The sequence below is a fragment of the Protomyctophum bolini genome (assembly GCF_963924005.1).
Source record: "Protomyctophum bolini genome assembly, chromosome: 20".
In the NCBI taxonomy this organism is placed as follows: Eukaryota; Metazoa; Chordata; class Actinopteri; order Myctophiformes; family Myctophidae; genus Protomyctophum; species Protomyctophum bolini.
This window is the reverse complement of record NC_137881.1, coordinates 29,128,118-29,145,690: the sequence shown is the minus strand read 5'-3', so window position 1 is coordinate 29,145,690 and position 17,573 is coordinate 29,128,118. Positions and strand designations below refer to the sequence as shown.

Here is a 17,573-nt window from a genome sequence, read left to right as displayed (position 1 = left end):
TACACACACACACACATGTGCACGTACACACAATGGGTGCATTGTTGCTCAAAATTAATTTATCTTATTTAGACAGTGAACATATTCTTCCAACACTGTGTGTGTGTGTGTGTGTGTGTGTGTGTGTGTGTGTGTGTGTGTGTGTGTGTGTGTGTGTGTGTGTGTGTGTGTGTGTGTGTGTGTGTGTGTGTGTGTGTGTGTGTGGTATGTGTGTGTGTGTGTGTGTAGTATGTGTGTGTAGTATGTGTGTGTGTGCGTGCGTGCGTGCATGCATGCGTGCGCTTCTCTCGTTAATCTCAAATTACCCGAGTCTATCCACTGATCGTTGTTATAAGGGTTGTGAAAAGGCTGTGCATATATTTATATGTATAGTCTCCAATTTAGGAAGATATACGCTGTCCCAATTTTCGCCAAACAGAGGTGAAATGGAACACCAATGGGTCTCTTAAAGGCCGTGGTCTGGCACATTCTGCATAATGAGTATACTTTTGGGGGCAGTAGGCCTACTTAGTTTACACAGTACTTAGTTTAGAGACTAGTCATTTGGTTTGGTTTTTGGTTTAGAGACTAGTCATTGGTTAGACCAGTCATTAGTCCTATACAACTACAACCTATCTCAAACCCTCACCCTAACCCCACAACCTCCCACGGGGGCAGCACACCTAAACCTAACCTTAACCCATGTCTAACCTGCATGCACCCCGATGTAAACAGGTGATGACCCCCATGATTCAGGGCGGGCTTTTTCCCCCTTCTGGTGGACGCTTGGTAACCCCCCCCCCCCTCCCCACAAACCCAATTGACTGACCTCTATGTAAATCAGACTTCTTTAATGGCCCCCGCTCTAAATAGCCAGCATAGTCCCCCCCCACCCACAGTCAGACATTTCTGGAGCCGTCGTCGATGCGTTCTAATAGTATATCAGTTATGTTATGTGTGGTTTTGGAAATGGAACTGGTAGAGAGAGAGTGCGTGCGTGCGTGTGTGGTACATGGTTGATTGGGAATACGTGCACGTGCGTGTGTTGGATTCAGTTTTCCAAACAAGGAACTGGAAACGGCCAGGTGGATCTGATTTCAGAATGCTGATTGGATGTGCTTGTGTGTGTGTGTGTGTGTGTGTGTGTGTGTGTGTGTGCATGCTTGCATAATGTCTGTGCGTGCGTGGTGACAGAGTTACGGTATATCTTAATCTTAAACATCACATTAATCAGCCAGATTACGTTAATATCCCTCTATCTATCTATCTATCTATCTATCTATCTATCTATCTATCTATCTATCTATCTATCTATCTATCTATCTATCTATCTATCTATCGTTGCCAGGCTGATGTTATAAATTAGCTCTCAAAGTGAACGACAGAAGGATATATTATGAGTTATGGAGAACATGACAGCCTGTTGTTCCCATGAAGAGGCGATGAAAACAGCATGAAACCTGTTTCCAATGGAAACGGGGTGAACGGGCGAACGAGTGCTGAATCATTCTTTTACCCTCCCGTGGGCAGAGGACACTGCTGACCTCTCTCTCTCTCTCTCTCTCTCTCTCTCTCTCTCTCTCTCTCTCGCTCTTTCTCTCTCTCTCACTAGCCATCTGTGTCTCTCTATCGTCGCTCTTTCAGCTGCCTTTGATGACTCTGGAAAAGCTCGCGGTGGTAACATGCATGCACATGTTCATTTGGGCACACTGCCGCTCATGCACGTGCGCACGCACACACACACACACACACACACGCACACGCACACACACACGCGCACACACACACACACACACACACACACACACGCACACGCACACGCACACACACACACACTGTGGGGACCAGCGCCTTAGTGTTTGTCTAAGCGCGTGGGACATAGCGAGCGTTCAGGAATTGTTTGTCCCTGGCCAGAGAGACTCTGGGCAGAGTCTGAAGGGTGAACCGCATGTACAGTATAAGTATACATGTACAGTATACACGCAGCAAATAACAGACATTTTGCCATTCTCAACCCGTTTTAAGTTTTAAGGACCCCCCAGTTTGACATGCATTAGTCTATCTACGGACCCCCATTTCATGGCATTTCTATCTCTGGGACCCTCAATTTATATAGTGTATACAAATGGAACCAATAACGGTCCATGTTTGGTTCCATTTGTATACACTCTCAGAGTTAAATTAACATTGATTGTACAATATAAATTGGGGGTCCCATATAGAAATGCCATTAAATGGGGAGTCCGTATAGACTGTATAGACTGTCAAACTGAGGTTCCATGAAATTAAACGGGTTGAGAATCACTGCTAGAGAGACGTAAATATCTCTTCTCTTATATGGGGGTCCTTGTCATATATTTTCAAATGGGGGTCCGGAGGCTAATTAGTGTAAATTTGGGGGTACTTGACATGAAAAAGTTTTGCTGCATGAATTATTGTGTGAAGGGCAGAGTTAGCTATAGGTGGAGGTGGTGGTCTCTCTCTCTCTCTCTCTCTCTCTCTCTCTCTCTCTCTCTCCATCTCTCCGTCTCCTCTCTCTTTGTATCCCATTCATCTCTCTCTTTTAGCCTCCGCTCTCTCTCTCTCTCTCTCTCTCTCTCTCTCTCTCTCTCTCTCTCTCTCTCTCTCTCTCTCCCCCCATCCATGCACAGTGAGTCATTGACGGGCCACAAGTTGAACCGATTAGCCAATCAGGACGTGTTCCATGCCGCTTATTTGCATAGCTGGTCTGCAGAGAGCTATACACTGTGATGATGCATGAGGAATGTGCACGTGCATGCGTGCATGCATGCTTGCGTGCACGCAATGCGTGCGCATACGTGCGTGCCTTGTGGTGAACGCAGACTTGCCGAGCATACGCAGGAAAATCATCAATCTTAATTTGAACTCTTGAGTGCAATAATTGACCCAAAATTAACCCTGCGGATACCACTATGCGTGCGTGCGTGCGTGCGTGCGTGCGTGCGTGCGTGCGTGCGTGTCTAACCATGCCATGGTTACACGGCCCCTCGTATATTTCCCCTGCATTTCAAAGCCCTCTCCAGTTTCCCATTGCATGGCATTAAATGAACTTATTGGGAACAGTATAAACCAATGACACACACACACACAGACACATATAGACACACATAGACACGCACACACGCATCTCTACAGCTACATTATACAATAGCATGTGGATCGCTACCCCTGCCTCATGCTTGCTGCATGCGTTTCCAACATTATGACAATGTGACAATAATCAACCACTCTACACAGAGAAAAATGCTGGGTTGATTCTTGACCCATATGCTGGGTTATGAAATGGTTGACCCATTATGGATTATGGCTGACCCATCATGGTTTAACCATAACCCATATGGGTAATTTTGCACAACCCAATGGATGAGTCAACCCATATACTCTTACGATGGGTTATGGCTGACCCATGATGGGTTAACCATAACCCATAATGGGTAATTTTGTACAACCCATTGGGGGAGTCAACCTATGTACAACCCATGTACTCAGTACATGGGTTATGGCTGACCCATCATGGGTTAACCATAACCCATAATGGGTAATTTTGTACAACCCATTGGTTGAGTCAACCCAAGTACTCACTATGGGTTGTTTTGAGTCCATTGTGGGTTGTTTGTGCACTGCATACCCCATGGAGTCTCACTTGGTGCAGAAGGCCTCAAATCGAAGCCTGCTCTATATTTTTTTTATATTTGCTTTTTTAAGATCACGCACGAACCGTGCATGCCACCGGTTCGGGCCTGGTACAGACCGATTCGTATCGGTGGGTAGACTGACATATGTCAGAATTGTAAAGTTTTGTCAAATCGTCTTAGAGATAATCATAAATATGTATCTACAGGGAAAAGTAAGGGTAGAAAACTAAATCAAACACCAGATTATTGATCAGCGCAGATTATTGAACGTGTCAATATAACTCTCCTCACACACGGACTTACTGTTCTCTAACCCTAACCCAGCCACCAAAACGTGCTAGGGTTAGGGTTAGGGTTGCCGAGGTCGTAGAGCAAAACCGAGACCAGATTCTTGATCAGCTCGTTGCGCTGAAAACACCAATATAAGTTTCCTCTCACACGGACATACGGTTCTCTTAATTGATTAGGGTTACAGGTTCGCTATATCGCTTAATAACTCGAAAACGATAAGGAGTTTGATTCCGATTTCGAGATATGTTGTTCAGTTTTTTGAGACGAACAAGGGGATATCTTGGTTGTCCCGGTACGCCACTCCTAAGTTGGCTTCCTCCACTTTCGGAAGGTACATAGAGGTTTACAACCTAACACCATCCTGAAGGAAGATCTGAAGTTTTGAAAAGTGTCGTACCAGGACAAACAAGATATCCACTTGATCGTCTCGGAAAACTAAACAACATATATCAAAATTAGCCCCCAAGTCCTTATCGTTGTGGAGTTATTGAGAGGGAAAGATTGCCCGCTTTGCAGGCTTTTTGCTGATCTTTGACCTTTATCTGTGTCCTAAAAAATCAGGCCCAGTGTCATTACATCAGGCTTACTTTCATGATGGATTGAGTGAAGTTTCAGATTTTTAAAAAATATCTGGAGGGCTTAGTTCCAGAAAATAGTCAAATTTGCAGTCTTTTTGCTGACCCTTGACCTTTATCTGTGTCCTAAAAAATCAGGCCCAGAGTCATTACATCAGGCTTACTTTCATGATGGATTGAGTGAAGTTTCAGATTTTTAAAAAATATCTGGAGGGCTTAGTTCCAGAAAATAGTCAACTTTGCAGTCTTTTTGCTGACCCTTGACCTTTATCTGTGTCCTAAAAAATCAGGCCCAGTGTCATTACATCAGGCTTACTTTCATGATGGATTGAGTGAAGTTTCAGATTTTTAAAAAATATCTGGAGGGCTTAGTTCCAGAAAATAGTCAACTTTGCAGTCTTTTTGCTGACCCTTGACCTTTATCTGTGTCCTAAAAAATCAGGCCCAGAGTCATTACATCAGGCTTACTTTCATGATGGATTGAGTGAAGTTTCAGATTTTTAAAAAATATCTGGAGGGCTTAGTTCCAGAAAATAGTCAACTTTGCAATCTTTTTGCTGACCCTTGACCTTTATCTGTGTCCTAAAAAATCAGGCCCAGAGTCATTACATCAGGCTTACTTTCATGATGGATTGAGTGAAGTTTCAGATTTTTAAAAAATATCTGGAGGGCTTAGTTCCAGAAAATAGTCAAATTTGCAGTCTTTTTGCTGACCCTTGACCTTTATCTGTGTCCTAAAAAATCAGGCCCAGAGTCATTACATCAGGCTTACTTTCATGATGGATTGAGTGAAGTTTCAGATTTTAAAAAAATATCTGGAGGGCTTAGTTCCAGAAAATAGTCAAATTTGCAGTCTTTTTGCTGACCCTTGACCTTTATCTGTGTCCTAAAAAATCAGGCCCAGAGTCATTACATCAGGCTTACTTTCATGATGGATTGAGTGAAGTTTCAGATTTTAAAAAAATATCTGGAGGGCTTAGTTCCAGAAAATAGTCAAATTTGCAGTCTTTTTGCTGACCCTTGACCTTTATCTGTGTCCTAAAAAATCAGGCCCAGTGTCATTACATCAGGCTTACTTTCATGATGGATTGAGTGAAGTTTCAGATTTTTTAAATTTAATTTAGATGAATTTTCTGCATATTCATAAAATCTGCTTAAACAAAATTTGTCTATCATCAACAGCAACAACAACCATAATACATTTTATTTATTTTACATTACACTTTACATTTGAAACAAAGTGGTACAATATTGTATTGATTTATATTATATTTTAAACTACATCTCTTATGTGCATTAAAATAATACTGTGGTATCACCACTTTTAGTAAGCTAAAACATCCTGAGAGTGAAGTGGATATATGGACATTGTGCCTTTAAGAGGATGAGGAGGATGAAGAAGGGCGCGCCGCGCAGGTTAGAAAGTCTGCGTGCTATATATGCAAATTTGTCACTGTGGAGGAGAGAGAACGGCAGGAGGAGAGGAGAACGGCACGAAAGCAGAACTACATTCAAGGTAAAATTGTGTTTTGTTTCTGCACTATTATTGTCTCAACCTTTCTAGCATGCCTTGACGTCGTGTTAAACACGCAGAGGAACACAATGTTCTGCTGGCAATGCTGGGACATTGAGTAGGCTTAGCCCCCACGCAGCAAAGCTAGCTAGCTACTTTGGCTTTGTATTGTGTGGACTCAAAATGTTTGGCGCGAGTGCAATTGGCTCTTTTATATGGTCTGATCTCTATCTTCTATTATAAACACACCACGTTGCTGTTCAAGCATGCACAGTCTGCTGAAAGTGACATGCCATGGCTACACAGCTAACTAGCTGTGGCAAACCTCTTCCCCTTGGAGACTAGTGTAGCTACATGCTAACCGTTAGCTTCTCTCTTACCCTTGTACACTACAGTGTAATGTTAGCATGTAGCTACATGCTAACCGTTAGCTTATCTCTCCCAGTGACACACAGACAGACACACATTCAGACAGACATTGGCTTAATTATAGTAGTGTATATATATATGATATGATATGATATGATTAGGATGGTGTTTACATTATTGTGGGAATTGTGGTTAAGCATGGAACATAACATTTACTAAAGCTGTGAAACAGTTTATCATTGCTGGTATTGCACTAAAATTGGGCAGCTAAATACTGTGAGAGGCACATGTTGTGAAATACACTGTCTCTCAGCTAAGGGGTCCCTGCTTCACCTGTCTAGATTTCCATGTGTACACTGAGAGTTACAGAGCTGTAAGGGTCCATTTGGTTCATATTCATAGCAGATCATAGTATTCTGCTGCTAGTTTGCTTTTCTTTTATGTTGATCTGAACAGGTATAACACCAATTTTATTTCCTTTGTGTTTGTTTCAGATCGATGGACAACTTTGTCTCAGAAAAACTAACAGAGTGGCAGCTACCAGAGCTCATAGACATATTTAGAGGTACAATGTGTTTCCCATCCACATACATTGCTGAGTTGACAACTGCTTTTTGTAATATACCTTGACATTTGTATTGAGTGTATGCATTTTCTGTGCTATACTATTTGATTAACTGACAATAATTGACCAGCAGATTAACCCAGGTTGATTAACCCCTTTTAGGCGGGAACCCCTTTTAGTGTTTTAAACATTTAGCTATTAAAAAATAGCAGATCTACAAGCTCATAGCGCGCCACCGAGTGCGAGTGGCGCTCTACGAGCTTGTAAAAATGTGGTGCAAATCTTTGAATATATATTCTTTCACAGAGAATGTTTTTAACTCGGGTCTAAATGGGTTAAGGTTACTGACATCTGTGTCAGTCAGAAATGGGATGCTGGTTGTCATTCAAACTGTTTGCTCAGCATCAAACATTTTTATTTCTTGGCAGGTCATATGGTACACCCCAGCGCGGAACGGCCGTCCAGCCAGTGGGTACCTGGAGGAAAGGCTGCGTAACACCAGAAAGAAGCTGAGGTCAGCGCTCAGGGGGACTGGCCGAGCACCACAACCAGCACCCGAGGATGGTCCTATTCGAACAGCGGTCATACCAGGTCATTACTAAACGGAAAAATAGAAGGAAGTTCCAACAATGTGGCACATTTGCTTGCTTAAGTTTTCCCAAAACGTAACATGCGCACGTTTAGGGAACACTGTCGCAGACAGAAAATCTTATTAGAGCCTGATTGTAGTGAATGTGAGGAATTTTGCAACTAAAGTAGCTTGTATGACCAGACACCACACAATAGCATTTATAGTTGTTTTAGAACTATTTTAACACACGATATTGCTGATAGGGATGACTGATTAAGCAAAACATCCATCTTTTAGTGACTGACAACATTTTGTTCTTTTTACAGAATCTACCATAACAGAGGAGCGGGCTCTACAACTGAAAGAGTGGTTGAGAAGTAATTCTCAACCACTCAACCAAGTTGCGACCTGCATGCAGGACACGGCAGTCTACAGGGCGAAGTGGGTGAAGGACAACACCAGAGATCTGACCATCAGTCAGATTCTGGAACATTACCCTCACTTAACAACTAACGGCATGGTAAGAGGGAATATTGTACATTTGATGATTAATTTATGTTTTGGTAGTGTGCCACATTTAATTTGATTTAAAATGTTTTCCATTTTATAGATCGCACAGGACTTCCTTATCTTGCACCCAAACGCTGCACCAAATTTGTTTGAGACCTGGCTCCCAGTTTATGCTGAGAAGATCCTGCAGGTGGCACGACTGGAGCGGAAGCTGGATTTGGCGGTCGAAGGATTAACATTAGGTAAAATATTATTTAAATGGTTCTTTGTCAGTCGACAGTCCCTCTTGTGCCAAGAGTCCACAACTACGTTGACAGCCTCTGTGTGGGTGTGGCACGCACAGCACACACTTTCAGGTACCCCAGGGTTTTCCTCTTCTCAGGTAGTGTCACCTTCAAATACCAGTGGGCACACCCCTTCCTCCTATAGCCTCGTCTAGACCAGGGTTTCTCAAAGTGGATTCCAGGGACTCTCTGGGTTACTTTAGTGGGGTCTAAATTGACCCTTACAAGTCTGCAACTATGACAGTGTTACAAATGGACCCCAACTGGTCAATTATTTTCCATTTGTACACTGTCATGGTTAGGCCAGCTTCTGGCTTAATGGTGGGAATAACTAAACTACAAACTAACCAGCTGCAGAGCCGCTATTGGCTGCACATGGCGGCATAGGTTACATTCTTGTTGGCTATTGAATGACAAAATAAAGGATATGCCATTCCACCTCGTATTGATACCTATGTCTTCCTGCAGATGGCATTGGGGATCTCGCCCTGCAGCAGTTGCCAGCCTTGCTCCCACCAACTCCATACAAAGTTGGCCGTGGCCGTGGCAGTAAAGTGGTGCGCCACACCATTGCTGAGTGCAAGAAGGCCTTCATCCATCATCAGCCTGTAAGTCCACCAGCACATCTAAAGGGAAACTTTCCATTTTATTTTAACATTAACATATACCTGTTGTATAATGAATGAGTTTGTGTAAGTATTGAGTGTGTGTAATCTACAAGCATATACAGCACACAGCAGAACACAGTAGGGCATTCATAACTACGGTGTTTCACTAGTCGACGAGTAATCCTAAAAAGTTGACAAATAGTTGCCTAGTCATCTAGATATGACCTCACCACGCCCGAAACAATAACATGTCTTAATTCTTGTCAAAATGTCTCTGAAATAGGCTAACTACTGCTCTTGACAGTTTAACAATGCTATTGCTTTACAAATACAGGTATAACAGGACAAGCTTATTCCTTCTGTTAATATACCTCCCGGTTTATCTAATAAGGCAGGGGTTTTCAACTGATTATGAGCCAGGGTCCACCACCCACCACCCTCACTAAAAATCAACCTAGGGACCACCGTTGTGCTGCGAGCGGGATATAAGTTAACGCTTTATATGCATTATGTCTATACAGTACATCTCTCAATGTTTCTCAACCAATGGACTACCAGTATATGAGATTTAGCCTATCGGAGACAAAACTAAGGAACATTTTGTTATCGTTGGATACCATTTTGTCCACAATACCATGCTGTGTTGATGTTTGTACCATAAGAGTGATAAGACACAAAATGAATATGTTTAACAATAAGTTAACTCTTAGAATGTAAATGGACCATTGCCACCTTTTATTATTATTTTTCTTTTAATTCTATACTTTGTAGACATTTGGTCACTCACCCTCACTTTTCTGTGTTTTTCAGCCTGGAACCAACATGGTGGAGTATCTCCAAGCAGCCAAGAACTCCCAAACTGAACCCTACATCCTGACATTGGGCAACAACTCTCAGCAACTATCTCAGGTGTTTGTGATAATTGATGGACAGGCTTTGGAACAGGAGAAACTTATTCAGGCCATCGACGTCTGCTTCAAGGCCTACTACATATTTGACATTGAGTACCCGAAAAAGTGTCAACTTGTGTGGGACTTCCTACAGAGTGTTGTCTATGGAATTCCACTACAAGAGTCCAAGAAAATGGTTGAGTTTCTGCACACTAGAATTCTGGCTTGCCAGTAGAGCACACACACGCGCACACACACACAAAGTAGTAACACCTCTCCTTTGTCTTGGAGTGGTGAAAACCCTCCTCACAGCTCTCCTCCAGTTAACTGCAGTCAGGCTCCATTTCAATGTGAAAGGCTCATAACCAAAGACACCTAGAAAATGTGAGAATTGTTGTCCACATTGATCACATCGATAGGGCGATAGGGTTTCTCTCCAGTGTGAATTATCTCGTGTTTTTTAAGGCCGGACAATTTAATTGAATCCATAGGGTTTCTCTCCAGTGTGAATGTTCTGGTGTGTGTTAAGGCTAGCAATTTGAGAAGTGTTGGCCACACTGATCACATAGGGTTTCTCTCCAGTGTGAATTTGCTTGTGTGTTATAAGGTTGGCCAATTAAGAGAGGTGTGAATTCTATGGTGGCTTTTAAGGCTGGATATTAGAGAGAAGTGTTTTATCCATGGTCCAAATGTCAATGTTTGATGTTAAAATGTTAATGTTTTCATGCTTATCTTTTATAAAATGACTTTAAAGAATCCAGCATGGTTTGTGTTTATTACATTATTCTTTGCATGACCAAATCTAGCATGTATTTTGTTATAGGTTTGTAGTTGAACTGTAGTTTAACCGTAAAGTAACACTGTCTATATTGTTGTTTAATAAACCCATAATTGATTTATTTAACTCATGATTTGAATAGTATAGTATATAACTTGAAGTGAAACAACCCAGAATGGTACATAATTTAACCCAGAAATGAGTAGAATATATAATGCATGATATGGGTTGCATTTACTCAGAAGTACAGTTAATTTAACCAAGAAATGGGTAGAATATATAATAAATACTATGGGTTGCATTTACTCAGAAATGGGTAGAATATATAACTAATACTATGGGTTGCATTTACTCAGAAAGGGGTAGAATATATAACTAATACTATGGTTTGCATTTACTCAGAAGTACAGTTAATTTAACCCAGAAATGGGTAGAATATTTTAACTCATCCACTGGGTTAAAACGGACCAACCCATCTTGCTGGGTAAAATGAACTACTGCTGGGTTGGTGCTATAACTACCCAGGGGATGGGTTAAAAACTACTCAGAATGGGTTGTTTCTAACCCAGGCTTTCTAAGTAGTTCTCAGCTTGATGGAGGGGGGGGGGGGGTAACTGGAGAGAGGAGGGGTTGTTGGGGGAGGGGGGGTACTGCAGGGGGAACATTCTTTGGGGGCTCTGCCTGCATGTGTGTCTCAACGGGATTTGATGGCGACTGCAAAGAGGATCCACGCAGAGTGAGATTTAAGAGAACTTGGACCGAGTGTCTTCTGACGGACTCAAGTGTTCCATGACAGCTTTTTGTGGGGAAAACTTTGAACGTTCCTTAAGTCCACCCCCCCCCACACACACACACACACACACAGACACACACACACACACACACACACACACACACACACTCGCCCCACAACCCCCTGTACCACCACCACCACCAATATGACAACAGGGGTGTCTTGTTCCAAACAATCACTGTTAAAACAAAAATAATTACGGAGCCCTTCCTTCTCGGGTTCTTCTGGATGTTTCTAAGTTTTTGGAGGTCACTGCAGGGAGAGTGTATATATCTGGATACTAGAAGAGGAACGTTTTGAAGTCCTGTTAGAAACTCTGCTCTGATGTTGAGGAGGTTCAGATGCTGGCCCCCAGCTTCTCACATGGACCCCCTGCTGGGGCGAGAGAGAGAGAGAGAGAGAGAGAGAGAGAGAGAGAGAGAGAGAGAGAGAGAGAGAGAGAGAGAGTCCTCTGCCAATGGAGGGTAAAAGAATGATTCAGCTGGTTCGTTTGCTCATTCACCCTGTTTCCATTAGAGACAGGGGGGGGGGGGGTCTATTGTCGTCCATGCTAAACCCCTTATCCCTAAACTTATTTGCCTTTTTATTTATTTATTTTACGATTCTGAAAAACTTTTATAGTTAAAATAGCTACAACAAATCTACAACTTACAAGCTCACAACGTGTCGATGATTGGCTGTAGTTGAACTATATTAGAAAACGTTTATCAAAATAGTTAAAAAAGGGAAAGATGTTTAGGGATAAGGGGTTTAGCATGCTGGACTTAAATAGAGCCCAGGGTGTATTTTAGCAGCAACTCGTTTTCAAGGGAGTCCTGGTACTAGTTTTATAATGCTTTCATCCTCTCTCTCTCTCTCTCTCTCTCTCTCTCTCTCTCTCTCTCTCTCTCTCTCTCTCTCTCTCTCTCTCTCTCTCTCTCTCTCTCTCTCTCTCTCTCTCTCTCTCTCTCTCTCTCTCTCAGAGACATAGAGGGAGAAAGCATTGTTTTTCGTTTAGGTTTGATTCATTTCTTATTCTTATTCTTTCCCTTGGGCACTTTACATTGTCCTTGCCCTGCTTCTGCTATAGTCAAACTAAATGGTTTCAAATGCTTAATAACGTATTGCCTGTTTATGGAGTTTGAACAACATGATGTTCAGGAGGCGGGGGGAAAAACACACCTTAACCCTGTCCTTCACGCCACTCTCCGCCCTCCATGCCAATCTATACCTGCATGGGCCCTATTTATAATAACCGCCCCAAGGTCCCTCTCCCAACAGAATGAGTTGTTTGTCATTGTCATGCAACGCTTTAAACTTTGGGATCAACAACTCAAATTTATTAAAATATGTGGTTCTTATATTATTATATTTATTACAATGAATTAGAAAGTGTGTCTCAGTCTCTATCTCTCTCTCTCTCTCTCTCTCTCTCTCTCTCTCTCTCTCTGTCTCTGTCTTTTCCCACTCTGATTGGCTGCCGGCTATACCGGCACAGCTCAGACCTTGTGGTTGGAAATCTGCATTCCATGAAAGACACTTAGGAGGGGGGTGGATGAAGGTACATACAGAGACTGGAGTCTGAATAGAATCTATTGTTCTTCTTCGATAAAAGCAGATAAGACTGCCCTTGAAGGCAAGAGTACAGTCTACATACTCTGGATCTGTGTGCGTGCGTGCGTGCGTGCGTGCGTGCGTGCGTGCGTGTGTGCGTGCGTGCCTGCGCCATTGTGTTCATAATGGTGTCAGATGGCAGATCAATCAAACTCCCCCTCCCAGGCGATCAGTAATCGGTGCAATAATAATGTCATGGTCACATTTCATCGATCGATCAGATGCATTGATCGGAACCTCTATGGGTTACAGGAAGATGGGATGAGAGATGCCATTAACACGAAGACCGGCCCGATCACGTTTCCAGTTATGTCGGTATAACGTTACACAAACAAACTGTAGTGCCACTTTATTGATTTTGAATTGATGATCGCACCAAACATGTGTGTTGACTATAAGTAATGGTATTGATTGATGTCTATACGACAACTACAAGAACACACATGTGCGCACGCGCGGACGCGCACGCACACACACGCACACCACACACACACACACACACACACACACACACACACACACGCACACATGTGCACGTGCACACTCAGTGACCTTCTCTGACCCTGCCCTGATAATCAATAAAAGTGATGTCAGTTAGAAGCAGTTGAACCTGATCCGGCTCTGATCGCCATCCTAATCAATGACGCATGAATCATCCCGTCAGAGATTTAGGACCCTTGACTCTGTAAACATTGACTCTCAACATTTACCAACTAAATATTCTGTTTGAAGGGAAACGCTGCTGTAACGAGTGCCGTGGATTTTGTATTTTTCTGTTTCTTTTTGTATGTGTCTATGTAGTTATCGTTGCTCTAATGGGCCCCCATGTGTGGTTAGAAATTAGAATATTGAAATATGTCTTCCCTGCATTTTTTGGTTTATTCCCGAAAGCTGAAAGGAAGTGCTGGATCTTCTAAGTTCTGTATACTTCTGTTATCCTCATATGTAATTTACCAAGTATAAAGTCCAGTTTATATAATCTTCTTCTCCTGCCTTTGTTTGAGTTCTGAGTTTGAGTTCCTCCACTTAAGGGTCCTAGACGGTTTGTAGCACCCAACCTGGCTCAGCCACTCAGGGCAATCGGAGTCAGAGGAGAAAGACACGGGAGACAGAGGGAAATTATGGGCAAACAGGGACTATACGATGTCGTTTTTCATGAAAAGCGGATTTCCGACGCTAAAAACAATCATGAAAATCGTGTTCTTCATGATTTTCGACAAGATCATTAAGAACGACATACTATATGTATGAAGCTATGCTGCCTCCACTTGGCCGGACATTGACACTGCAGGGCCTTGCTTGCTTGGGGAAAACCTTCTGCGATTCTATTATGTTGGTGCCTTGTTGGTGTCAAATGTCAATGGTGACGCCATTGACACCTTGCCACCGCGGGTTCTATCCATGGCCGTCTATTTATTCACTGTGGTTCTCCAATATTTTCATGTGAAAGGCCTCCAAATTGATATGTATTAAGGTCACGGACCCCCATGTGAAAAGATGTAGTGCCAGATTTACAACTTTTAAAGTATCCAACATTTGGCAAGATGTTGGGGTAACCTGCCAGAGCCAGGAATCGAACCTGCCACCTCTTGTTTCATAGGTAGGCTATTATTCCAGTGAGCCATTGAGATTTTCTTCTATAATTCTATATATATAAATATATTTATATTTATATAAATAATATTTATATAAATTTATATAAATCTATCATTTCCATTGGTTCATAAACATTCATTTAAGACAAGCAACAGCAAAACAAATCATAGACATGTTTTTGTTTTCTTCCTAAAACATTTGAACTATCTTGATGTATTTTGGCCCTGTGGATAAGTCAAATGATATCCGTAGTATACCTAGTAGAAGTGTGCCGGTTCAAACCTGACTCATATCTTTACGTTCAAGATTAATATTAAGATGATCGGGCATTGTGAGTTCACTTTGTCAAGTCAACTTTTTTAAGAAAGTGTTTCCGGTTCATGGCTTTCAGAGTAAAAGCGATCAGACAACTCTGGCACCCCTGGAGCTTCTATTTTGATGCACTTCCGGTACTTAAAGGGTTAATGCAGAGGGTAGTGTAGATAGATGGAAATTAACTGATATGATGATGGCATAGTTTTCTATGCATTTCGGGGGTTTGGGGGGGATTTGACAAAATACATATCTAAAATATATAGATATATATTTTAGATATATATTTTCACAGCATTATATATTTGCACAACATTATCTAATGGTATGGTTATGTCCTGTCCTTGTTCTGTGTTTCTGTTAGGATGTAAATGAATCTTCCCAATACAACGAGATGCCAGTGGGAATCCTCTACATCAATTCGGAAAGTCCTCAGCCCAGCCCATCCAAGGTGGGGATTATCTTGGAAGGGAGGGTGGCGATGGAGGTGGCCGACCTGCCTCAGGCCGTCGTCTGTGTTCTTCTTGGTCTGATTTATGCCCTGCACCTGGACTGCCCAAAGTGCATGAAACATACATGCCACTTCATTCAACAGGTAATGCTCAATGTGGGTAGAGGTGCGCTGCCACACAAGGTTCAAACTTTGAAGGAGCAGCTGGAACTCTACAAAACATGTCTGTACTGACACACACACACACACACACACACACGCACACACACACACACACACACACACACACACACACACACACACACACACACACACACACACACACACCTCTATAAATGTTGTTCAATGATCAGCTGACCATGTAAAAAGGGTTCCAATGGTTTATAAGCACCTTAAAGTGTTATTCAGGGATCAGCTTGACCATGTAAAAGGTTTATAAATAGTTCTGATTGAAGCACTTTATCTTTAGCCTTAAAAGCGTTATTCAGTGATCAGCTTGACCATGTAAAAGGGCTTATAAATAGTTCTGATTGAAGCACTTTATCTTTAGCCTTAAAAAGTGTTATTCAGGGATCAGCTTGACCATGTAAAATGGCTTATAAATAGTTCTGATTGAAGCACCTTATCTTTAGCCTTAAAAAGTGTTATTCAGGGATCAGCTTGACCATGTAAAAGGGCTTATAAATAGTTCTGATTGAAGCACCTTATCTTTAGCCTTAAAAAGTGTTATTCAGGGATCAGCTTGACCATGTAAAATGGCTTGTAAATAGTTCTAAATTAAGCACTTTATCTTTAGCAGTAGTATACTGTTAAAGGGTAAGACCACTTTTATTGAGGTTTGCGTTGTGTAGTTACTTTGCCATGGTGCAACTCCAAATGTGGACAAGAAATAAAAAATAACTGCTCCAGTGATTAGAAATTGATAATTCAAAATATGCTCCTCATTGACTTACATTGTAGCACATTTGGAGTTGCATCATGGCAAAGTAACTACACAACCCAAACCTTTAAGTGTTTATAATATTTGCTTTACTGTCGGTGTGCTTTATTTTATATACTTTATATAAACAGTGACACACTGTTTATACACCAAGTACAAACAAAGTGTATATACTCATACAGATTACTGTAGACTCTTACAGTAGGTGGAGCATAGTCTGCAGCATACTGTATGTGTATAAAAGTGTTTGTATTTGGTCCAACTTTTAAGCTTTGTGCCTTTTAGCCTTAGGATTGTTCCATTTTAAGTCACTGGTCTGCTGAGCAGTCAGTCTGTTTATATCTAACCTATTGTTGCTGTCGGGCAGAATCCTTGTATCCTCATTTTATAATCATTTAATGTTTTTAGGCCATTTTCATAAAGTGTCACACAAGTAGTGAAAATAGCCGATCTACAAGCTCACAACTTGTCACATGCACGCTGTGAGCTTGTAGATCAGAAACTTTCACTATTTTAAATGCTTTTTAAAAGCAACAGCTTTATAATAAAAATGTATCATTTTGGATATATATGAGGCTTCTACCCGATGGCAACCATATCAAACCAATGCTGTATTTAGTTTTTGTCTATTAGGGTCAATGAATCACATACACTCCAACTCCATGGTTTAATATTCTTCCATCCGATTTAGCAACAACAATGTAATCAAACCATGGAGTGTACAGTATGTGATTCATTGAAATATTTATAATACTGTTCATGTTCAATGCGTTTTGTTAAACGATGTGATGTACCTTGTCATGTTTATGTGAAAAAAATGTAATGTCCCAGAATGAGTAGGTGCTTGTAATTACTCATTATAGGGGCATTCTGTTTGGTTCAAACTGTTAACGAATACGGTTCCCTGGTACCCGCTGGCCAAGATTTGCATTGGCCTGATTCTTCCACACCCGAGTACAATTAATTCAAATGTATTCAAGGCAAGTTGAATACATTTGAATTAAGTGTACTCGCAACTCCTCCGCAACTCCGCAATTTTTCCGCAACACTCTGCAATTCCTCCGCAATACTCAAAAAACGGCTATAACGCAATTTGCTAATGTTTCTCATCCTCTGCAAAACTCCGCAATTTTTCCTCCGCAACACTCGGCAATTTTTCCCAGACACTCCGCAATTCCTCCGCAACACAAGTAGACGTCTAATAGCCCATATCGTACGGCATACTGTAGCACGCCGTTTTTCATCATTTTTGAGGATTTGAAAAAATGAAAAAAACGATGGGTTATAGCCATAGAGTAT

At 41.7% G+C, this 17,573-nt stretch overlaps 1 protein-coding gene across 1 annotated transcript; it reads left to right on the top strand.

Moving 5' to 3' along the window:
- The first annotated feature begins 5,972 nt into the window (after positions 1-5,972).
- On the top strand, positions 5,973-10,374 carry LOC308335819 (uncharacterized protein). The gene is made up of 6 exons (XM_080793034.1): positions 5,973-6,017; positions 6,878-6,948; positions 7,846-8,039; positions 8,130-8,271; positions 8,782-8,921; positions 9,732-10,374. The coding sequence occupies exons 2-6, from the start codon at positions 6,882-6,884 to the stop codon at positions 10,044-10,046; spliced, it is 858 nt and encodes a 285-aa protein (XP_080649160.1). The 5' UTR covers positions 5,973-6,017; positions 6,878-6,881; the 3' UTR covers positions 10,047-10,374.
- Positions 10,375-17,573: the final 7,199 nt, after the last annotated feature.